Consider the following 26192-nt stretch of genomic DNA (forward strand, 5'->3'; position numbering starts at 1 on the left):
TGTTAAATAATGTGAAATCTTGGGTTGTTCTTTACTCTGCTTCTCCCTCCAAAGTTGACCAGTAGCCAAGCTTTGTGATATCTTCTTTTGTGATGTTTCTCACATTTAGCCTTCCTTTGGTGGTTTAGTCACTAAGCCGTATCCAACTCTTGTGACCCCATGGACTGTAGCCTGCCAGGCTCCTCTGTCCATGCGATTCTCCAGGCAAGAATACTGGAGTGGGTTGCCATTTCCTTCTCCAGTGGATCTTCCCAACCCAGGAATCAAACCTGGGTCTCCTGCACTGCAGCAATTTACCAACTGAGCTACAAGAGAAGCCCCAATTAATTCTCCCAAATTAACATTTTATATCCAGGCCCTCACACTGCAGCAATCTCCTAACTAATCCTCTGCAATTCCAGTATCTCCTTCCCACCTGCCTGTCTTTCTAGGATGTCTGTTTCTTCTCCCAGTTTCCCCCTCCTTTATGCCTAGTCCAAGCTGGGGACATTTCTAACAGCTTCTCTGATCATCAGCAATGACAAAAATCTTCCTGTCTGTTCTCTAAGCGTAACTTCCAGGTCTGGGTTCAGGCTCAACATAAAGCCACAGTACAGGCAGCTCCTCATGCTCTATGGTTTCTAGAACCAGAAACATCTCTCAAAAGTGGCACTCTCTATGATCCCAGTCTTTCTACCCGCATCTTCAGCCTGAAAGTCCTTAGCCTTTCTTCTTTCTCACAATTCTTTCCATCCCTCCAGCCTCTGCCACCTGCCCAATTACACAGACATACAATTATACATCCTACAGTAAAACCTGTCTTGCTTCTTAATCCATTTTTAAATCTTCTATCATTCATCTCCAGGCTAAAATTCGAAATACTAAAGAACCAGGTTCAGCCAAGACTGGATAGTGACTCTTGTCTCCACATACACACAACTGGGTGAGGGAACTATTCCTGATACCAAATCAAGAGGACATTCAACTAGGAGTAACTTTTACTTCTTGAAGCTCAGGAAAAAGCCTTCTTTTGCTGAGGAGAGAGTGGGCTAAAAATGAGCCTTAAGCATTTGAAGATTTAACTTAATCAAAACTTTATTATGCAAACACAGATAATTTAAATCTTCTCTGCCTCAAACATAAGACTATACTGGCATTCCTCCTCCATCCTTAAGCAAAAAAGCTTAAGAAATTGTAGTGTAACATTCACTTATAATATTTAAACAAGTGGAACAAGAACAACAGATACTTATTCAGACACTTAATTGTTTAACTGTGGCCTAGAATACAATTATTATGCAACTTAGGCATTAAAATATCCATGTATCAAAACTAATGACATAATTAAAATTGCTTCATCAAGAAAACCTAGCAAAATCATGATTTTCACCTAATTTTATCTAATTTTCTTAGTATTAAGCTTTAACAAAGCCACACCCACCCCACCTCATCCCCCAAGCCTCCTGGTCATGACGATTCCCTGGTAACTTTCAAGGGCCTTTGATTTGTCCAGACTCTGCCTCCTGTGCTTCAGACCTGACCTCTCACCTCAACCACTATTACATCTTTTATTTCTTCGTATAACAGTGTCAAGAAAAGAATCTAGTGACTATTATTAAAAGGCAGTATAGCTTGTTGGAAACAAGTCAAGCAATATAGAAAAGTGTCAAGTAAAAATGACAGCTTGCAGTTAGCCATTCCTAATCTAAAAGAACTGATAACTCTTTCAAGAGCATCACTTCCAGAAGATGTCTATGCAAATGTAAACTACTTATGCATACAAACTCAGATCTATCTAACTTATACCTCCCCACTTTGTTCTGCTGTACAGATGGGATCATACAATACCATTTTGGACCTTTCTTTTCTCACTTAAAATCTATCTTGGCCATCTTCACTGTTTTTAATGAAACACATTCCATAGTCTGTATACACCATTATTAATGTAAACCTGTCTCTCATGACGAGCATCACAATTATCAATAGTGAATAAATGACAATAATGAGGCACCTAACATCCAGGTAACAAGTGGCTTTTGTGCAGTTTCTTTTTAGACTAGAGTCATTGGGACAAAAGGGACACATATTTTACATTTGGTAATAAAGGTCAAGCTGCCCTCCAAATGGGCTCTAACAATTTATACTCCCACCAACACTGCACAAAGGGTGGGCTTTAAAAAAGTCAATCACCTGGTCTGAAGTTCCTGCAGTTCAAATAAGGAACCAGATATTTGACACAAAAATAGCAGCACACTGATGATTTTGTTACATGTTTAACAGTCAAGAAAACTAGATGCCATGGCTAGTGGCAGCCACACCCTGCTGTGATTAGCCTTGCCCCATCCAAATGCAAATTTAGAGAGTGCTACTCTTCACAATTTATCCAGCTCTTCAATAATGAATTCTTTAGGCTCAGAGATTTTATTGAGAGAATTCAGGATAGAAGAGAAACTTATACTGCTTCTGGCAACATAATTATCTCTAACACCAGGAGTGCTACATAATGGTGTGATATAAGGTGGTTTATACTCACCCATAATTAGTTAAAGGCATTGGTAATAGAGGCACACTTTGAATATGTAAGAAATAAGTACATTAATGTATTCATGGCTTGGAATGATCTGGTTGACATTTCACTAGTTTAAAATTTGTTTCCCTTCCCCCCACACCAATGGTAGTGAACATCTGTAGGCATCACTGCATAGAATCCAGTGACTCACATCTAATAGAATAACACTTGTTTAACATTCTACATTTTGCAAAGCACTTTAGCATATTTTACCTACTTTAATATTCATGGAAATCCTGGTACAAAGGCCAGGCAAGTATTACTCATTAAACAAAGCCTCAATGAACACATAGTATGTGGCAGGCACTCGCTGCTAGACAATTGGTATGCAAAAGTGACAAAATTCAACGCCCATTTATGATAAAAACTCTCCAGAAAGTAGGCATAAAAGGAATATACCTCAACATAATAAAGCCATATATGACAAACCCACAGCAAGCATCATGCTCAATGGCAAAAAACTGAAAGCATTTCCTCTAAAATCTGGAACAAAAACAAGAGTATCACTCACCACTACTATTCAACATAGTTTTAGAAGTCCGAGCCACCACAGATAAGAAAAAGAAATACAGATTGGAAAAGAAAAATAAAATTCTCACTGTTTGCAGATGACATGATCCTCTACATAGACAACCCTAAGGATGCCACCAGAAAATTACTAGTGCTATTCAATGAATATAGTAAAGTCGCAGGATATAAAATTAACACACAGAAATCTCTTGCATTCCTATACACTAACAATGAAAAATCAGAAAGAGAAATTAAGGAAACAATCCCATTCACAGTTACAACAAAAAGAATAAAATACTTTCTGTATACAGAAAACTATAAAACACTGATGAAAGAAATCAAAGATGACACAAACAGACTGAGAAATATACCATGTTCTTGGATTGGAAGAATCAATAGAGTGAAAATGAATATACTACCCAAAGCAATCTATAGATTTAACACAACCTCTATCAAGCTACCAACAGTATTTTTCACAGAACTAGAACAAATAATTTCACAATTTGTATGGAAATACAAAGGACCCCAAACAGCCAAAGCAATCTTGAGAAAGAAGAAGGGAACTGGAGGAATCAACCTGCCTGACTTCAGGCTATACTACAAAGCTACAGTCATCAAGACAGTATGGCACTGGCACAAAGACAGAAATATAGATCAATGGAACAAAACAGAAAGCCCAGAGATAAATCCACACACCTATGGACACCTTATCTTTGACAAAGGAGGCAAAAATATACAATGGAGAAAAGACAATCTCTTTAACAAGTGGTCCTGAGAAAACTGGTCAACCACCTGTAAAAGGAAGAAACTAGAACACTTTCTAACACCATACACAAAAATAAACTCAAAATGGATTAAAGAACTAAATGTAAGAACAGAAACTATAAAACTCTTAGAGGAAAACACAGGCAGAACACTCTTTGACATAAATCACACCAAGGTCCTCTATGACCCACCTCCCAGAGTAATGGAAATAAAAACAAAAATAAACAAATAGGACCTAATCAAACTTAAAAGCTTCTGCACAACAAAGGAAACTATAAGCAAGGGGAAAAGGCAGCTTTCAGAATGGGAGAAAATAATAGCAAATGAAACAACTGACAAAGAATTAATCTCCAAAATATACATGCAGTTCATACAGCTCAATACCACAAAAACTAACAACCCAATCAAAAAGTGGGCAAAAGAACTAAACAGATATTTCTCCAAAGAAGACATACAGATGGCTAATAAACACATGAAAAGATGCTCAACATCACTCATTATCAGAGAAATGCAAATCGAAACCACAATGAGGCATCATCTCATGCTGGTCAGAATGGCCACCATTAAAAAGTCTACAAAGAACAAATGCTGGAGACGATATGGAGAAAAGGGAACCCCCTTACACTGTTGGTAGGAATGCAAACTGGTACATTCACTATGGAGAACAGTGTGGAGATTCCTTAAAAAACTGGGAATAGAACTGCCATATGATCCAGCAATTCCACTGCTGGGCATACACACCAAGGAAACCTGAATTGAAAGAGACACAAGTACCCCAATGTTCACTGCAGCACTGTTTACAATAGCTAGGACATGGAAGCAGCAACCTAGATGTCCTTCAGCAGACAAATGGATCAGGAAGTTGTGGTATATATACACAATGGAATATTACTCGGCCATAAAAAGGAATGCATTTGTGTCAGTTCTAATGAGGTGGATGAAACTGGAGCCTATTATACAGAGTGAAGTAAGTTAGAAAGAGAAACACAAACACTATATATTAATGTGTATATATATATATATATATATATATGGAATTTAGAAAGATGGTAACAACAATACTATACGCAAGGCAGCAAAAGAGACACAGATATAAAGAACAGACTTTTGGACTCAGTGGGAGAAGGCGAGGATGGGATGATTTCAGAGAACAGCATTGAAACATGTATATTACCATATGTAAAACAGACGACCAGTGCAAGTTCGATGCACAAAGCAGGTCACTCAAGCCAGTACTCCGGGACAACCAAGAAGGGTGGGGTGGGGAGGGAGCAGGGAGGGGGTTCAGGATGGGGGGACACATATACACCCGTGGCTGATTCATGTCAATGTATAGCAAAAACCATCACAATATTGTAAAGTAATTATCACCCAATTAAAATTAATTTTTTAAAAAAGTGATAGAGACACCCCTCTCCTTCACTGATACCCTGCTCTGTCCAATCTATCTGCAAAGCCTCCACATTGCACTTAGGATACTTGGTCACATGGGCTATGAAACCCTGTGTGACCAGTGACCAGTCCTCTGCTCACTCTTCCAATTTCTTTCTTTCTTTTTTTTTTTTTTTTGGCAGCACTGCTTGTCATGTAGGATATTAATTCTCCAACCAGGGATTGAACCTGTGCGACAAGTCCAAACCACTGGACCACCAGGGAAGTCCCCCTTCCTTCCAATTTCATCCCATGCCCCTTTGTACCTTCTTCACTATGGTTCAGCCCCACTGGGCTGTGCTAGGGAAGAATCCAGGTTCTTTCCACCTCAGGGATTTCCACTTTGTTTCCTCTGCCTGGGATGCCCTTCCCCCAACTCTTCGCTTGGATAATTCTTGCTTATCTTTCAGCCTCAGCCACAGCCAAACCTGTCACTTTTTCCCAGACCTTTCCTCCCAATAAATTATGTCTCATTTATTATTCTTTTTCAGAGGACGTTATAGCACTCATGACACTTCATAATGAAACGTGTGCATCTGTTTGCATTCCAACTCTCCCACATGACTGCAAGGCTTAGAAGGACAAGAATCATGACTTTTGTGGCCACTACTATATCCCCAACACCCACCCAACCCAATGTCTGGCATACAGAAGACACAAAAACAAAAGTACTGAACAAAAACAGTCAATGCCTTCAAGGGATATATAATATAGTGGGGAAATACACAAAGAAGCAAATTTTACCAGAGGATAGGCAGGGTTTCAGGAAGGGCTACAGAAAAGAGATGACCTCTGAGCTGATGACTGAAAGATAAGTAGACATTCGCCAGGAATGTGACCTACTGAAATGCTCTAGGCCACCAAGGGTAGACTGTATGTGGGGAATGGCAAGGACCATGTGATGTCATACAAACTTTTAGCTTTGATACCTGGGTAGACAGTGGATCAAGCAGTACAGTGAATGTAAGAAGAAGTTCTATTATTATTAGTTACCAGGGTCCAGAACCCAAGGAAAAGAAGCCATTGGCAGAGTTTGGCATTTGGATAGTGTCAAGGGAACAACCGCATTCCCTTGTTCATCTGCCTCTCATCACTCTCAAGCTAAATAGGAAAGACCATGATTTCAACCTGGGAATATTCAGTGCTTAGTCATAGATGGCCACACATAGGTCAGGCCAGGCCAAGGGGGGGCAATGGATTCCGTGATGCTCTTCATGGAAGTAATAAGGGCAGAAATCCTAAATAAATACAATAAAATGCTACCTCACACCTGAATGGTATTGGGTTGAAAAGCATGAGGATATGCCATTACTAGGGAGTTACCACACTCTATTAACTCAACAGCTTCTTTGGTCTGCCAACAGGTCTATAAATGCCTGCATGTTAACAGAAGGTAGGAAACTTTCCTGGTGGTCTAATGGTAAAGAATCTGCCTGCCAATGTAGGGGACAAGGGCTTGATCCCTGGTCCAGGAAGATTCCACATGCCACAAAGCAACTAACCCTGTGTGCCAGGACTACTGAGCCTACACGCCTAGAGCCCCTGCTCTGCAACAAGAGAAGCCACTGCAATGAGAGGCCCATGCACAGCAAATAGAGAGTAGCTCTTGCTCTCCGCAACTAGAGAAAACCTGAGTGCAGCAATGACCCAACACAGCCAAAAATAAAATAAATTAATTTTTTAAAAAACAGAAGATGGGAAAAAGAAAAATCTGACATTTGTTGCCACCCATAGTGAAACTTTCTAGGCCTCCCGCCCCCTGCCCCACCACACACAGAACAGTGTTACATGAAACAGGAAGCTTTGAATCACAATTCTGGTTAAAACCTAAGGAACCTATAGTTTATTTCAAAAATGCTAACAGAGGCACAGGAAGAAAAAAACACATCCTGGAAGCCTCCATGACAAAGCAATTCTTTGGGGAGGAAAAAACCAAACTTTTCAAAACAGCAATAAAGCAGGGAAAGCAACAGTAGGAAAAGACAAACATTTAGCAGACAATTATAAAATAGAAAAGCCTGGGGAAGTGGTAGCAGTGTAATGCACTAGGGCTAAACAAGCACACAAATTGGCACTGATTATCAAGCTGGGGGCCCAATCCTGGCTCTGTGCCCCATGTGACAGCTGTATGGCCAGAATGAGTCTCCTTGGGCCTCAGTTTCTTCCTGTGCAAGATGAGATTCTGGAAACAGATCATCTCAAAAGATTCTTTCCAGCTGAAAAATATCCCTGTAAGAGCATAGCATTTTTTTCTTTCTGTCACAATTATAATACAATGAGAACAGCCATGACAGGCCAGGCATTTTGGTGATTCTCATTGTCACCTACAACTGTGTGAGGGAAACACTATTCTATGCAAAAGGATATGATAATAGAAAAGGACAATATGATTATTATTTTTTAATGGGTAGGGGATTTCCTTTCGAAAATGTAATGAAAATGTCCTGAAACTAGAGAGTACTCACAACATTGTGAATGTACCAAATGTCACTAAATTGTGTACTTTCAAATAGCTAAACTGGCAATGTTTATGTTATGTGTATTTTACCACAATTAAAAAAGAAACTTCCTGGGAGGGAAAAATGAGCATTTGTCTTTGGGGATGCAATTTGTTTCTCTTAGAAACTGTGAGAGCCCCACACTATTGGTGGGAATGTAAATTGGTGCAGCCACTATGGAAAACAGTCTGGAGGTGTCTTAAGAAACTAAAAATAGAACTACCATATGATCCAGCAATCCCACTCCTGGGCATATATATGAAAAATATGAAAACGAATTTGAAAAAATACATGCACCTCAATGTTCACTGCAGCACTATTTACAACAGCCAAGACATGGAAGCAACCTAAATGTCCATCGACAAATGTATGGATAAAGAAGATAAGGTACATATATACAATGGAGTGTTACTCAGCCATAAAAAAGAATAAAGACATTTGCAGCAACATAGATGGATCTAGAGACTATCATATTAAATGAAATAAGTCAACCAAAGACAAATATTATATGATATCACTTACATATGGAATCTAAAGATATAATACAAATCAACTTATTTACAAAAGAGAAACAGACTCACGGACAGAGAAGACAAACTTATGGTTACCAAAGAAGGGGAGGCACAAACTAGGAGTATGGGATTAATAGAAACACATTATTTATAAACAATAAGGATTTACCATATAGCACAAGGAACTATATTCAGTATCTTATAATAACCTATTATGGAAAAGAATCTGAAGCTATACACCTGAAACTAACATAATACTGTAAATCAACTACAGTTAAATAAAAAATAAAATATGGAGGAGCACTTCCTTATAGATGAATTCCAGTTTTTAAAAAATGAGGGATGATAAAATTAGAAAAATTATTACTTCTCAGAAATTCGAGTAGAGATTGCCAATTAATGCTAAAACTGTTGGAGGAATGATTTGGGAAACAGGATATTCATAAGGTCTTAAAGTACCATACCACAGATATTTTTTATTAATTATCTTTAAGAAACAGAACCTCAGCAATGAAGAGATATGGCAGACACCTCCTTAATAAATGATTACTTTAGCATCACCAATAACAGGGTAAACTGACATTACATGTCTACCCAAAATGTAATGCAGTGGACGTACACAACATCACCTATGTAAATTTCTTGCCAAAAGCATAGAACTCGAATCTAATCTCAGGAAAACAGTCACACAAACCCAAACTGAGGAATGTTTTTTATATGACAACTGTCCTGGCTTCTTCAAAACTGTCAATGTATCGCAATGAAACAAAGAAACGGGAACAAAAGGGACAGAAAATCAAATATTTGTCCCTTGATTGGATACCAAATGTCTCCTCAAAAATGCTATAAAAGATACTTTAGGATAATTGAAAAAAATATAATTATAGGCTATAAACTACATAAAATTATTGTATAGGTGATAAATCCTTGAGTGTGAACACTATTATTGTTATGGAGGAGAAAGTCTTTCTTCCCATTCTCTTTAATTAAAATTTTATATTGAGATAGAAACATAATTTGTAGATTCACATAATTATAAATAGTAGAGTGATGCAATATACCCTTTGAAGTACGATTATTATTAACCTCATTTTACAGAAGAGGGTGAGGCCCAAAGAAATGAAATAACTTGCCTATAGCTAACAGCAACAGAGCGAGGATACAAACCCAGGGAGTCTGTCTCCAGAGACTACACTTGACCCCAGAGGACATAACTGAGACTTTTGGAGCTTAGGGAACTCTGGTTACCAACTGGCAGAAACGGGTTCTGAAGCAGGTGTATCGGATTCCAAGGCCCATGTTCCTTCCACACTGGACGCTTGGGAAGGAATAGCTGGCTCTTAGAGAAAAATTTTCTGAAAGTCTGTTTTTGGTTACCCCCTACTCAGTGTTTTTCATCATAATCCATACCCCATCCCATTTTGCTCCACTGAGGAGTTGTCGTAGGGCAATAATGAAGAGAGACGAAGAACTCACTTCCTGTACCTGCCATAGCTGAGACAATGCACCAGAGAAAAGAGAAGGGGAGTGAAGGCTCTGTTTCTTTACTCCTGTACTAACACCATCCCTTTTATTTGGGAGCCACACACATACTAACATTTTGGTCAACAGAACAGGACCAGATGGCTTTTCTTAGGTGATGGTCCAATCATCAAGCCACACAGCCATCGAGATTTCACACTGAAGCTTTGTGATCAATTCACTGACTGCTTTGTGATGCTCCCCTTGGCGCCCAAGTGTTAGCTAAATCACCAGAGTGTTTACAAATACATTGTGATGTGCTTAAAAAAAAAAACTGCAAGGTTGAAATTTACTTCCCTTGGATCTGAAGCCAACAGAACAGTTTCTCACTACATCTGTTTTATTTTCATGCTTACCCAGACATATTTTGCCACTTCACCTTATCATGTAACTCCCACACTAGATTAAGTGTAATTTCCCCATTTTTACACACTTTTCCTGTCCCCAATCTCACTCTCAAAAGAGTTTTTTTGGAGTCAATAGAAGAGACAGCCAAAAATTACAAGAATACTTAAGGAAGAATTAATATAAGAAAAAAACCCTCAGGGATTTAGTGTGTTTTGTTTTGTTTTTTATTTGGAGGTTGAAGGCACAGAAAGGCTGAAACAGCTGTCTAGAAGCCCACACAATTTACTTCTTTCCTTGTTAGACGCACTGCTATTTTATACCTCATTTCCAAATAACTTGTCTTCTGATTTAAAAGAAATACATATTTATTATATAAAATTTGGAAAATACAAGTACAAAAGGGAAAAAATATAAATGCATCCTACTACCCGGATAGCCAGTTCAACAACTTTGGATCATTTCCATCCATTCTGTATTTATCATCACATTCATAGGTATACAGATGTAAACACATAAAGATATACATAAACTCTCAGTTACACTGAAAAGACAGAAATAGAATAATCCCATACTCTTCCATTATACCATGAAGATTTTCTTTGGCACTGGTCTTGATTTTTAATAGCCAGATATTTTGCTCTGTGGACCTGACATAATTTACTAACATTCCCCATGTTAGTTTGTCACCATTTATAAATACTTTAGTATATAAAGTTGCATACATATATCTGATAGTTCCTTCAGAAATTACACTTGTAAAAATTAACAAGGAATCTATGTTATATATAAAAAAATTAAAAGATACAAATAAGCAAAAAGAAAGTCAACCACAGTCATTTTAAAAAATACTTTGGTGTCTATCCCCTTAGACTTTTCTTTGTATGAAACACACATGGACATGACACATATATTAATATGGGATCATACTATTAATAATAAAAAGTAACAGTTACTAATAATAGTTACCATGTATTGAGTACTTACCACATGCCAGGCACTGTGCTCTTCTTTTTTTCTCGCTTTTTACTGGACTCTTTTTTTTTTAATTGTAGTACAGTTGTTTTACAATGTTATGTTAGTTTCTACTGTACAGCAAAGTGTATCAGTTATACGTATATCTATATTCCCTCATTTTTGTATTTCCTTCCCATTTAGGTCACCACAGAGCACTGAGTGTAGTTCCCTGTGCTAGACAGTAGTTTCTCATTAGTTATCCATTTTACACATAGTATCAGTTGTTTGTATATGTCAATCCCAATCTCCCAATCCATGCACCCCAGCCTTCCACCCTTGGTATCTATAAGTGTGTTCTCTATGTCTGTGTCTCTATTTCTGCTTTACAAATAAACTCATTTATACCATTTTTCTAGATTCTACATATATGTATTAATATGATATTTGTTTTTCTCTGACTCACTTTACTCTCATCATTTTCTGATGTAATCCTTGCAACCACCCTACAGATTAGCTCAGCAGTTTCCAAATTCCTCTGCACACTGGAGTCACCTGGTGGGCATCAATCCCTGAGCGCTGGATCTCATTCCGAGAGATTCATATTTCATCGGTCTAGGTGAGGCTTGGGCTCGGGTGGGCTTTAAAGATCCCCAGGTAATCCTAATGGACGTACAGGTTGGGAACTGTTAGGTTCACTTCTATTTTATCCCTCTCTTAACTAATGTGGAAGTTGAGGATGGGCTTCCCTGGTGGCTCAGATGTTAAAGAATCCACCTGCAATGTGGGAGACCCGGGTTCGATCTCTGAGTTGGGAAGATCCCCTGGAGAAGGGAACAGCTATCCACTCCAACATTCTGGCCTGGAGAATTCCGTGGACTGTATAGTCCATGGGGTCACAAAGAGATGGACACAAGGTAAGTAACTTCCCAAAACCACACAGCTCATAAAGCTGGGAATTCCATCTAGCTCTAAGCCCAGAGCCAACACTTTTAACTGCTGATAATTTGGGATGTACTTCCCACCACCACCATTTAACATCATATTGTGAACCCATTTCTATCTTAATAAGTATAATTAATCCACATTATCATCTTAATAACTATAGTATTCCATTGTATCAGTGCATCCAGAATGCAAGTGTTATCAATTTTCCCCACTATAGAAAATGCTATAATCAATATCCTTATTGATACATCTTTCTGCACATTCTTCATTATTTCCTTAGGATGAATTCCAAGAAAAGGAATTTCTGGGTGAAAAGATAAACATGTTTTTTAAAGCTTTTGACAAATATTGCCAAATTGACATTCCCACCAGAAGTGTACATGAATGCCTACTTGCTTGTGTCCTTGCCAAAGCTGCATTTTGTCATTTCTTTTTAATGACTGCAAATTATACTGGAGAAAATGGTATGCCATTTTAATTCCCCCTTTCTTTGACTACTACTGAGACAGAACATTTTTTCATGTTTATTGGCCATCTGGATTTCTGCTTATGTATTTTCCTATTCCCATCCTTTGCACATTTTTCTAGTAAAATACTTGTATTTTTCTTATTAAGCTGTGAGTCTATATATTAAGGATAATGAGTCCTTTTGCAATTGTTTTGAAGTTCTCTCATGGTTTTGTGTAGAAATTTTAAATTTTCATGTAGTTGATTATATTAAACTTTTTCTTCATTAGTCTACCTTTCATATTATGCATACAAATATCTTCCCTACCCCAAAATTATGTGAGTATTCTCCTATATTTTTTGAGTTCCTTTATCATTTTTTAAAGTTTTAATTCTTTAATGCAGCAGTTCCCAAGCAGGACTACACATCAAAATTGCTTACAGCCCTTCTTTAAATGCTCAGGCCTTAAGACTGAATCACAATTTGAGGGGATGAGAACTGAGCAGGAATATTTTTAAAAGGTACTTCCAATGCACCCCCTTCTTTTATTAAGAAGCACTATTTTAATCCTTCTAAATTTATATTGGTATCATTTTTCCAAGTTACTCCAGCATGTTTGTTAAATAAAGCATTTCATAAACTTGAAATGCTGCTTTTATCCTCGTTGGTAAGTTCTGTGACAGGGGAGCCCATTCCTGTGTGTACTGACCACTGCCATCTCCGGGGCTCTCCATAGTGTCTGGTACACAAATGGTGCTGGATGTTAACTGAATAAACAAATGGCACCTGACAACACAAGTCTCCATCCTCATCCCAGCCCAACTTGGCTAGTATTCTCTTCAATATTTTCTTGATCATTAGACCAATGAAACTGATGTTATTAATGATGACCCTGAGTTATCAAAATATTAAATTATGCTCAGTAAACTGTTTAAAGTGGCCAGGAAACGTCTTAGAGGACTCCATCAAACAAAGTCAAATAATAATGTTGGCCATGTTTAAGAGGTATGGGAATTCTGATCCAGTTCTCCATGGAGGAACTAGACAGCACTGACCTGAGAGACTAACGACACTTGGCTTCCTCTAGCTCTGAAGCGTTCCTCTAGCAGATGCAGAAACTGACTCAGAGCTTCCTTGAGCTGAGGACAGAACCACACATTCCCTGCTCCAAGAGTCAATTAAAAAAACTGGAACAGTGAATCAGGAGACCTGAGTTTTAGTTCTGTCACTACTGCTAACCTATTTGACCACGGGCATGTCACTAAACCTCTAGGGGTTGGGCCAGACGTTTTCTAAGGATCTCTTCAGATCTAAACCTCTACATAGAGACCCAAACAAAAGAGGGAGGGGATATATGTGTACATATGGCTGATTCATGTTGTGGTACAGCAGAAACTAACATACTGTAAAGCAATTAACCTCCAATTAAAAAATTTTAAAAAAAGACCCAAATAGACTACTGTGGGACAGGCCTTCCAAGGACAACCCAAAATCCCCTCCACAGAATGGTGTCCCAGATCCATTCCAGAATATAGCAAATAATAATGACAGTTGTAGAAACAGTAGTAGTAATACTAATAGGAATACTAGTAACAATAACAGCTATTGCTGAATTTTGTGTGTGCGTGCTCAGTCGCTCAGTTGTGTCTGACTCTGCAACCCCTGACTACAGCCCACCAGGCTCCTCTGTCCATTGGGATTCTCCAGGCAAGAATACTGGAGTGGGTTTTGCCATTTCCTCCTCCAGGGGATCTTCCCAACCCAGGGATTGAATCCTTGTCACCTGTGGCTCCTGTACTGCCAAGTGGATTCTTTTGGGGTTTTTTTATTTATAAATTCTTATTGAGATATAACAGATTAATTCAGTATTTGCATGTATATTTAAACAATCACCACGAGTCTAGTTTACCTTTATCACCATACACAGTTACAGATTTTCTTACTGTCATGGAAACTTTCAAGATCTATTATCTTGGCAACTTTCAAATATACATTAGAGTATTATTAACTAGAAGCACCATGCTATACATTACATTCCTAGGACTTACTCTATAACTGAAAGTTTGTACCTTTTGACTTCCTTTACACATTTTGCCCAACCCCACCCCACATCCTTGGCAATCACCAATCCATTGTCTGAATCTGTGAGCTGCTTTTTTTTTTTTTTCTTTAGATTCCGTGTATAAATGAGATCATATGGTATTTATCTTTCTTGGCAGGCAGATTCTTTACCACTGAGCCACCTGGGAAGCCCGTTGCTAAATTTTACTGAGCACTTATTGTATAATAGACAATATTCTAAATGGCTTACTACTAAAAACAGTGGCACAAACTTTTATGGCACTTACTATGTTCCAAGTGTTTTGTTGAATATTAACTTAATTAATCGTCAAAACAACCTTACAAGGTTGAGTTCTCTTGTTATCCCCATTTTACAAAAGAGAAAAATGAGACACAGAGAGATTAAGGGACTTGCCCAAGGTCTCACAGCTACCAAGTGACAGAACCAACGCAGTTGAACCTAGGCCCACACTTATAACTATTCCACCATACTGCCACCCGAACTATCATTGTACTATGCTTGTCACTTCAGAGGTTGCACAAAGCAAGGAATGTGTTGCAGTTACTTCTGTGGAATACTCCCCCTCTTCATTAATGCTAGAAAAGCTGTTTGCCTCCAGTGTGATTTTAAGCAGATCAAATTTCAGGGTCTGAGATAGCAAAATATATTACTTATTAAGAAATTATGACATTTTTATTAAGAACTGTTATCCATTAAAATGTTTTTATTATAAATCATTAACTTACTAATGACATTTCCATTAAGCAGAAAGAAAACACACGGTTTTTATGCATCATTAGGAACAAAACTTTAGCTCCCCACCTGCACAAACTCTAGGGCTTCTCAGGTGGCACTAGTGGTAAAGAACCCACCTGCCAACGCAAGAGACGCAGGTTTGATCCCTGGATAGGGAAGATCCCCTGGAGAAGGAAATGGCAACCCACTCCAGTTTTCTTACCTGGAGAATCCCAATGGACAGAGGAGCCTGGCGGGCTACAGTCCATAGGGTCACAAAGAGTCAGACATGACTAAAGCAATTTAGCACGCACTCAGGAACACAACTTTAGCTCCCCACCTGCACAAACTCTAATTCCATACTTCCAGCACTGTCTTTTAAACACTGACCTGACAGCTCACAGTATCTCAAACAAAACAGGCCAAACCAAACACAGTACACTAACCTCCCACCACCCCCACACCCGTCACTACCTTTCATGGTCTCCGTCTCAATGAATGGCACCACTGGCCCCAGGCATCCAAAACTGGGTGTCAACCCAGGCTCGGTTCCTCCCACGTCCAATTACAGAATGTTCGCAGAATTCATCTCATTCTCTATCCTTGCTGCCCCTCCTCCTGCTCAGATCCTCACCATCTCTTCCCTAAGCCACTATACCAGAAATGTCCTAACTGGTTCTTGGTTTCCATTCTCTCCAGCTCCAACCCTACCTCAATAATGCTGCCAAAGTAATCTTTCTAAAACAAAACCTGATGATGTTACTTTCCTGTTTAGAATCTTTGTCTTCGGGATAAAGTGTAAAATCCTTCCTAGGACATATAAGGTTCTTTATCATCTGGCCTCTGACTACCTTTCTTGCTTCATCCAAGGTCGTGGCCCACACATCTCACATGAGGCCAACAGAGCAACTTGGAAGTTCCCAAACAGTGCTTCTCTGTCTGCCCAGAATGCAATTCTCTCATTTGCCCATCTGGCAAACTCCCACTCATTTTTCATTTTTTTAGGCCAGCTCAAAACCCACAGTTCATCATGCTTTTCTCTGAGCAACCATCACATTTTGCATCTCTATTATAACACTTATTCAACCTGACACAACTATTTGCTTATATAGTTTGTCTCCTCAATAAGACAAGGAACCCTCTAGGGTTCTGCATCTTACTCATTTCTATATTCTACTTGTTGAATTAAAGAATGTCTCAGAATTTAAACAAGAATATCCAAACTTCTCCTGATAAATGCCCATTGGGTGAGTCAAACCAGGCATATAAGGCTGAATCTCATTTCAACAAGTATCTTTAAAGTGACAACCCTAGCATATCAAAAATACTTGTTACAGCCATAACCAACAGGAGACAGTTTTAAAAGAAACATCAGACCACCAACAAACCTACCTGTTGAATATTTATAGACATTTGAGCTCCCTTCATTCTACTCCATCTAGGTGGTTCTTAACCTTTTTTGGGTCACAGACCAATTTACGTAGTGTTTGTCTACCATTTCTTAAACCCATACTCCCTTATGATAAACATAAAAATCCCATGCAACCCTGGAGATTCTGATACTCTTCAAAACCCACCAAAAATAAAAAGAAAGTTACTTATGTGGTAAGAAATCACAGGTTCACAAGAGAGGTGCTCTCAAGTCATTCCATTGTAGTAGAACAGGCATTAATATTAACGTATAACATTGAATATCCTTTAAAGTCTTTATTGGGAAGAGAAAGCCAGAAAGGTGCTGACATCTGTCTCCCCCACCTTTGAGAACCTTATGATGGAAATTTGCCAGAAACAAATAAACTGAAATATGAAAAAAAATCCTCCATCTCCTGACCTATAACCCCCATGAGCACATGTTCAAATGAAGGCAGTTCTTTGAAAATGCTCCTGGCACTGCATTTTCCTGCTACTCCTACTCTCCACACACACCCCTTCATTCCTACTTTAAAATAATCGGAACTAGCTAGCAGCAAATCCTTTTGAACTAAAAAGCTTTGTCCTGGCGAAGAGAAACAGTTAAATTAAAGAAACAGCTGCCTGGCTGCCTGCCTCTGGCTTAGGGGTTTGGGTTGTGGTAGAGAATAGAGAAGGAGGAAAAACCAGTTGGAGGAGTAAGTACTAACTTCTTACCGTGCCACGTGGCCATCTTGATCCTATTCTCTTCCACACTGAGGTCAGCAAGCTCAGAGTTTCCCAGACCCCCTAGTTTTGTAGGGAGACTCGACTGGGATGTGGAGAGAACAGCAGCTGTATCGCCTTGTTTTCTGCAGAATGCTCAAGCTGGAACCTGAAAATGTCAACAAGGAAACGAATACCTAAATGAAAAACATTCAAATCCTTGAAAATTATCTCCTGTCCCTCTCTAGATCTCTCTTTCTATAAGCAGAGACAGTCAAGTGTCATATTTCCACCTAAGCAGCAAGGTATCACTGAAAAAAGATTGGGGAGATCTAGAGTCAGTTAATATTGCCCTTGAGTGTTGTCCAATTCTGCATGAATCAGTGGATCTTCAGTACATAGGTTTCAGAATCTCAAAGGATGGATGGTTGGATGAGATAACCATTAAGAGTCTCTTGATGCAACCTCTAAGTTCCACATTTTGGGGAATGAAGAAAAAGATAATATCCAATGCCCTCCCCAACCCTCAAAACACCCAACTCTACATTAAAAATTTTCATAGAAAGGAGAGCAAATTTTGTGACTAAAGTTTTAAAATGGATCTTGTATAAGAGCCATGCCCTCAAGGTTGTGGTGCTTCCTCTTCACTTCATTATATTTTCTCACATTTTGACAATGTCCTGTAGGAGCTTAGACTGCTTTTATAATCATGAAGGAAAAAAACCAAAGGAAAAGAAAAATGTAAAAATAGAACATTAATTTAAGTAAAACCAAATTAATTAAGATAATTTCTATTTTTAAAATGTCAAATTCAGTCTTTGGACAATACTGCTTGAAAGGATATGAAAGGCACTAGGAATGGGAGAAAAAATGAAAGGTCTGACTACTTTGTTTGATTTAGAAGATGACTATATTAAACACTTTGCTTGTCCATTTAAACAAGTTCTTAAGTATTAGAGTGGTCTTCCTTATGTAGTATACAAGCCGATCTGCTTTTTCTAAGAAACAGTCCTCACCTTTTTGACCCAGGGAACTTCAAAGTAGATTGCAATTTCCATAGCTTTCATACAAGCAACACTTCCACCCTCTAAGTGAAAGTGCTGACAGCAGACACACTAAAGACTAACACGAACTTGACAGCCATCATTTTGGCCTTTTTTAAATGATGTTTTTTGCTGTTGTTTTAGATTTGAGTTTTACTTAACAGACAGTTAGCCAAGGTTTTAACGGAAAGGCTCAAATATATACATGAGAGGAATGAGTAACATAAACGCTCAGCTCAGTTAACGCTCAGGTACCTATCAACTAGAGAAAAAAAAAATCAAGTAACCAATCTCATTTTGTCTATTATTATTCATGCATGGTTGTATGCTTAGTAGCTCAATTGTGTCTGAAACTTTGCGACCCCATGGACTGTAGTCCGCCAGGCTCCTCTGTCCATGGGATTCTCCAGGCAAGACTAATGCAGTGGGTAGCCATTTCCTTCTCCAGGGGATCTTTCCGACCCAGGGATTGAACCCAGGTCTCCTGCACTGCAGGCAGATTCCTCACCGTCTGAGCCACCAGGGAAGCCCTCTTATTCATGGAAATAACTTTTTTTAAGGACGAAAGTGTGAAGGTACACACTAACCCCAAGAAGCCAATAGAGAAAAGACAATGCTTTGGCTAAGGAAAGGCTTGCGAAGTCCAAGAAAACTAGGAACTCACAAAGTCCCAGGATGGAATCACCAGGAAAATTGCTTCGATGACTTATCTGGAACCTAAAGCAGTCTGTTTTGGTTTGCCTTTTTTTTTTTTTTTTTCCTCCTCTTATTTAGCGTGCAGTACTGATGCGCGCCTCATGGGACCAGGAGAATTTAACATCTCCGAAGTCAAACCTGGGCAGCTGCTAATAAATCTATGAAGTGTACATAAAGCAGATTCTTACTGGCTTTTTATACTTCACACTTCTGGATTTCCCTCACTTATTCAGGGTAGCTTACACTGACGTTATCATATGGCACACGTACAACTTCACTTGGCACTCCCGGAACGTGATTTGCTCTGAAATATTAATAAGGTACACGCACATCAACATGAAGGTAAAGTTTTTCCCTTGAGGAGAAGGCGCTCGAGCGCAAGCCTGTAAAGTCCGGAGAAAACCAGCTCCCCGCGTTAACTGGGAAAAGGAAAACGCAGCAACTACTTTTCCGAGAGGCTGGACTCCTCTTCGTTACGACCCACACAAACTTGCCAGCCAAGAGCAGGATGGATAAGAACGGGGCCTCGACGGGGTTTTACCAGCCAAAGCCACCCTGCCCCAATCGTGGAAAGGGGACGCCTGCAGCTAGCCTCCCTCCCCCATTCAAAAGCTGGGCGGGCTTGGCGCGACTCCGCGAGGAAACTTCGCTGGGACAGCGCAGGGACCCTGGCTCAGAGAATAGGGCTGGGCTCCCTGGAAGATGCCGCCCTGCACTGGCTAAAACTGGCCGTTCTAACTCCTCCGAGTGCCAGGCGGTGGCGGCCAGGCACAGGGAAGCCCCATCTCCGGGGGGCCGAGGCAGCGGGGGAGCGCCTCCCCTGTGTCTCTGCGCCCAGGGGGTGCTCTGGGGGTGGGCCAGGGAGCAGCGGCCCGCCTAAGACCTGCTGCAGTAGAGACAGCCCGTTTGTCTTTACCTGTAGCCGAGATCCGTAGCGACGGAGCCCGTGTCCGCCGCCGGCGGGCCGAGCGCTCAGTCGGCTCTGGCGTCCGGGACACTAAGTTGAGCTAGCGCCCCACGTAGCCGGCAGAGCTTCATTCACAGCCCAGCCAGGAGGAGGGGGAGCGGAGCGGGCCCGCGGCTCATGTGACAGGCGCCTCGCAAAGATCTGCCAAGCACGGCCGCCGACTGCGCGTGCGCGCCCCAGCCAGCACTCTCCCCACACCTCGGCAGAGGTGGGGAGGAGGTGATCCCCGCCCGGGAGTCAGCAGGGCGGGGAGAGCCGAGGCGAAGGCGGTGCAGGGAGGAGTTTCCGTGCGCGCAGCCGCAGTAGGTCGGCCTTGCTCGCTGCCATATTTAATAAGGACTGGGCGGCCCCTAGGCCGGTGCTGGGCGTGTCAGTTGCTTTTGAAAAAGAAATGCTGCTTTATGTTTTACTGTTTCGAGCCTGCGGTACGGTTTTGTGGTTTTGTCCTTAGAACTAAACTGTTTCTCCTGAGCTTCTGGCCCACAAAATACCTGAGCTAATAAGTATATTGTGTGTGCTGTGCTCAGTCGCGTACAACTCTGCGACCTCATGGGCTATAGCTTGCCAGGCTCCTATGTCCGTGAGATTTCCCAGGCAAGAATATTGGAGCGAGTTGCCACGCCCTCCTCCAGGGAATCTTCCGGACCCAGGAAGCGAACCCCCGTCTCCTGTGTCTCTTGCCGTACAGGCGGATTCTTTACCGCTTGAGCCATCAGGGAAGCTGATGGTATATCACATTAGCTCACGTATTTTGGGCTTCCCAGGTGGCGCTAGTGGTAAAGAACCCGCCTGACAATGCAGGAGTTGTAAGAGAACCTGGGTCAGGAAGTTCCCCTGGAGGAGGGCATGGCAACCCACTCCAGTATTCTTGCCTGGAGAATCCCATGGACAGAGGAGCCTGGAGGGCTACAGCCCATAGGGTCATAAAGAGTCGGACACAACTGAAGCGACTTAGCACGCACGCACTTATTTTGAGCCTCTGATTATATGCCAGGCACTGTTCTAGCCCTTTACTTTTTTCATCTCATTTAATGCGCACAATAACCCCACTGGGGTGTGTACTATTATTTCTCCACTTTTGTTCATAAGAAAACAGAGGCACAGAAAGGTTGTCCGGGCTCACATAATAGTGGTAGTGTCAATAGTGATCAAATACAGTAATGCTTCTAACAGCCAACATGATCCTCATAGTAACACTGAAAAATCCACACTACGGTTTTGGGTATTGTCTCCATTTTTAATACTTACAAAACAGAGGCTCAGGAAAACAAAAATCACAGAACTAGAAAGGGGTAGAACTGAGATTCCAACCTAGGCCTACCTGACTCTGAAACCCTAGGTTTGGAAGAAATAGCCCCTCATTTTACAAAAGAGAAAACAGGCCATTGGGGTGTGTTGACCTACTTAACATGATCCAGCTAATTATTTATTGGCAGAAATGAGGCTGGAATTTGTATAATCAATCCAGGTAGTCTAACTAGAACCCCAGTACTCTAATTCAGAGTCTACTGTAGTGAATAATCTTGAACTACTACTCTGGACAAGCTAAGTGGTGTGAGATACAAAACCTGTATTACCCTAGCCTAGTCAGCTCTAGGCCACATCGACAAATCTATAATCAGAAAAGTCCAGTTTTTTGACCCATTGCAACAAGAGAGTCTGCACACAAGAGAAACCCTGGGGCATCTCAACAAACAAAAAGTCATTATGGTGTTGGGGGAAGGGTGGAGTTTCAGTGAATTTTAGATAAAGCATTGTTTTAGTAAACTTAAAGTGGGGTTGTCTGAAGGGGTCAATATCAGGTCTGGACTTCGAAGTGAACCCAGAGTCCTGTTTCCTTGGGAACCAAAAAGTAAAGATAGATATGGAATGTTCAAATACCCCTTATCTGAAGCTCTACACCTAGATTGGAAATTGAGGTTGCTTCTCTGGGTCCAAGAAACTTCTGTGCTCCAGACAAATGTGGAATGTTTTATTCTCACTGATATGATTTCAAGCAGTAAAATTCCTAATAGCCTATGATTGTAAAAAACAAAAGTTTCTCAGTGAGTAAAAAACACGGTGGTCACTCAAATAAGGGGGCTGTTATCCTCTTATAGCTGCAGCATGTCTTTGGGAGAAATACTGTGTGCTAAGTTGCTTCAGTCGTTTCTGACTCTTTGTGACCCCATGGACCATAGCCCTCCAAGCTCCTCTGTCCATGGGATTCTCCAGGCAAGCTTACTGGAGTGGGTTGCCGTGCCCTCCTCCAGGGGATCTTCCCCACCCAGGGATCAAACCCGCTTCTCTTACATCTCCTGCATTGGCAGGTGGGTTCTTTATCACTGGCACCACCTGGGAATTCCAGGGGAATAGCCACAAGTAACTAAAAAGAATTGGGGCAAGTCCAGTCCCATCACTTCATGGCAAATAGATGGGGAAACAATGGAAACAGTGGGAGAGTTTATTTTGGGGAGCTCCAAAATCACTGCAGATGGTGACTGCAGCCATGAAATTAAAAGATATTTGCTCCTTGGAAGCAAAGCTATCACCAACCTAGACAGCATATTAAAAAGTAGAGACATTACTTTGCCAACAAAGGTCCGTCTAGTCAAGGCTATGGTTTCTCCAGTGGTCAGGTATGGATGTGAGAGTTGGACTTTGAAGAAAGCTGACTGCTGAAGAATTGATGCTTTTGAACTGTGGTGTTGGAGAAGACTCTTGAGAGTCCCTTGGACTGCAAGGAAATCCAACCAGTCCATCCTAAAGGAGATCAATCCTGAATATTCATTGGAAGGATTGATGCTGAAGCTGAAGCTCAAATACTTTGGCCACCTGATGCGAAGAACTGACTGATTGGAAAAGATTCTGATGCTGGGAAAGAGTGCCAGAGAGGAAGGGGATGACAGAGGATGAGCTGGTTAGATGGCATCACCGACTTGATGGACATGAGTTTGAGCAAGTGCCAGGAGATGTATGAAGGGCAGGGAAGCCTGGCGTGCTGCAGTCCATGGAGTCACAAAGAGCTGGACACGACTGAGCAACTGAACTGAACTGTGCTGAGTCCTCTGATGATGGTAAATCATCACCCTTGTACAAAGGTGTGCAGGCAGGGAATCACATATGAGGACCTGTGAGTAGTCATCTTAGGGTAAAGAAGTGCACAGAAGTTGTAGGAGATGTAACCAGAAGAAAAATTGAGGCCCAGTCTTGGAGAATCCTGAATGTTGGACTGAGATTTATACTTAATTCAGAAAGTGATTGGAAAAGAATTAAAGTTTTTGAGAAAGGTAATCCCTTTATTGGAGCACTTTTTTTAAATTCAAGTATAATTGATGCTTAACATTATATGAGTTTCAGGTGTGCTGATGACTCGCTATTTGTATATATTGCAATATGATTTCCACAATAAGTCTAGTTAACATCTATCACTCTTCTTTAACAAGGTCCATGTTCATGGAGAGGTAGGTTAGTTGATCTGTTTTTGTCACTGCAGTATGGGAGAAACCAGAGCCTATTTTTAGGTTGAGCAGGAAGATCCACTAGTGAAACAGAAATTGAAGAGGCAAGAAAAGGAGGGGATAAATAATGGAGTAAAATACATGGGGAGATAGAGATGAGATGCAAGCTAAGCTGGGAAAAGATGCCTTTTCCAAGAAAAAGGTAAGTTGAAGGATGGCAATCTAGTTGGAAGCTACCACTGTAAAGTGAGCAAATATTGGCTTTACTTGTAATATAGGTGTATTTGGCGGGCGGCGGGGGGTGGGGGGGGGCGGGCGGGAGGGGAGAGATGGTGCTTGTTCAGGAGTGATTTATGGAGAGTATGGAGGCTGCAGTATACCCATATGCCACGTGGTGTCGCCACTGACCGCTGACAGCTTGAAGGGCTCCTGTTGGGGATTTTAGGAATGTGCTTTGTAAAAGATTGTTCTATCTCTTGCAAACTGCAAAACAAAACCAATTATGGGAGTGGGCTCTGGAGCCAGACTCAGAACCAACCAGATTCATAGACTTACTAGCTGTATCACCTCATTCAAGTTTCACTCACCCTCAGGTTTTTTATCTATAAAATGAATATGATAAGATGTATTAATAGATTTTAAATAGTTGGAAAAGGTTAAATGCTCAATAAATGTGAGCTAGTGTTGCTACCAACGGTGATGATGATTAATTAGGCCCCTTTGGATCCACAAATTTTGCAGAAGTTATTTATGTAGTGAGTAAAAAATGCCTATACAAAAATACTTTCCCAAGTGTAATGATTAGAGTGTGGTGCTAATGAGGCAAAGTTAATAATTTAATCAGGAGTTACGGATTCTGTTAACTGTTCTCTTCCCCATGAGAACCTTAGCCAGGTGCCCCACAAGTGAGGGTACATGATCATAAGTGGATCTGGCCAAAAGAGTATAGATAGATTAATAGTGCAGATAACTGAGACCCTCTGTTCTCTTCCTTCCTTAGAAAAACTTGAAAAAATGTTCCTACCTGCCACAGTGCTCACCAGACTTTTGGTCAAAAGCCATTGCAGTTCTTACAAAGTAGAAAGTAAACACAACGTGATCTTAAAAGTTAATTTTAAAGAAATAATGAAACAGTGAATTTCTCTGTATAATAAAAGGTGGCATTTTAGAGTTAATGTTACAAAAGAGAAACCTCTAGGTCAATAGCTCACAGTAGCACCTAAACTGGCATGTCTAAAGCAGCTTTATTTTTTAAAAAACCACTTTTTAAAATTGAGCTACAGTTAATTTACAATGTTATATTAGTTTCAGGTGAACAGCAAAGTGACTCACAGAGATAGATGTATATAATATATATCTATATATTCTTTTTCAGATTCTTTTCCATCGTAGGTTGTGGTGAGTGATAGTCGCTTAGTCGTGTCTGATTCTTTGTGACCCCATGGACTTTAGCCTGTCAGGCTCTACTGTCCATGAAATTCTGCAGGCAAGAATATTGGAGTGGGTTGACATTTCCTTCTCCACCATTATAGGTTGTTACAAGGTATTGAATATAGTTCCCTATGTTGTACAGTAGGTGCTTGTTGTTTATTTATTTTATACATAGAAGTATATAGATGCTCATCCCAAACTCCTAATTTATCTCTCCCCCGATTTCCCCTCTGGTAACCGTAAGTTTGTTTTCTATGTCTGTGAGTGTGTTTCTGTTTTGTAAATAAGCTCATTTGTATGTATCTGTTTAGATTCTACGTATAAGTGATATATGGTTTGTCTTTCTCTGCCTGACTTACTTCATTAATGTGATAATTTCTAGGTCCATCCAATGTTGCTGAAAATGGCATTTTTCCACTGTGTGTGTTATGTGTGTGAATATATATATATATAAATTTTTATCCATTCATCTGTTGATGAACATTTAGGTTGCTTCCATGTTTTTTGGCTATTATAAATAGCAAAGCAGCTTTATCTTTAATTTTGAAATTGTCACTGCAAATCCAGACTGAAATATTTATATGAGTACATAGCCTTGTCAAGTAGTAAGTAAATGTTTCTGGTATTGTGCTTTATTTGTTCCACATTTTGCTCAAGTCTTTACTATTGTGCCAGGCACAGTGTTAGCCCCTGGGCTTCCCTGGTACTCAGATGGCAAAGAATCCACCGGCAATGCAGGAGATGCAGGTTGGATACCTGGGTCTCTGGATCAGGAAGATCCCCTGGAGAAGGGAATGGCTACCCACTCCAGTGTTCTTGCCTGGGGAATTCCATGGACAGAGGAACCTGGTGGGCTATGTGTGGTTAGTGTCCAGGTTTTCCCCAATGGTTTCACTTTTCACTATGTTAGCCTAGGGATACTAGTTTTAAAATAAAATATGTGGTATAAACCACTATATATAAAATAGATAAAAAAGAGTCCTGTATAACTCAGAAAACTATATTCAATATCTTATAATAACCTATAATGGAGAAGAATATGAAATATATGCATATATAACTGAATCACTTTGCTGTACACCAGAAACTAACATAATGTTGTAAATCAACTATACCTCAATTAAAAAATAAAGTAAAATACCATGCATAAATAAAATATCTTGAGTGCCCAAGAAATGCCTGAAATAGTTCTAGGAAAATGAGGCTAAATAAAAGGAAATGAA

General features: G+C 40.2%; 1 protein-coding gene across 2 annotated transcripts in view; it reads right to left on the minus strand.

Moving 5' to 3' along the window:
• The window catches only part of CLCN5 (chloride voltage-gated channel 5), a 208782-nt gene extending 188609 nt beyond the window's left edge, over nucleotides 1-20173 (minus strand). For both annotated transcript variants that reach the window (XM_012106711.4, XM_042242380.1), the window contains exons 1-2: nucleotides 20048-20173; nucleotides 17405-17561 (exon numbers count right to left, since the gene is read on the minus strand). In XM_012106711.4, coding sequence (XP_011962101.2) covers nucleotides 17405-17420 — 16 coding nt within the window. In that variant the 5' untranslated portion in view covers nucleotides 17421-17561; nucleotides 20048-20173. The remainder of the gene's footprint in view (nucleotides 1-17404; nucleotides 17562-20047) is intronic.
• Between the last annotated feature and the right edge of the window lie 6019 nt (nucleotides 20174-26192).

The sequence above is a fragment of the Ovis aries genome, chromosome X (genome assembly GCF_016772045.2).
Source record: "Ovis aries strain OAR_USU_Benz2616 breed Rambouillet chromosome X, ARS-UI_Ramb_v3.0, whole genome shotgun sequence".
NCBI classification, from domain to species: domain Eukaryota; kingdom Metazoa; phylum Chordata; class Mammalia; order Artiodactyla; family Bovidae; genus Ovis; species Ovis aries.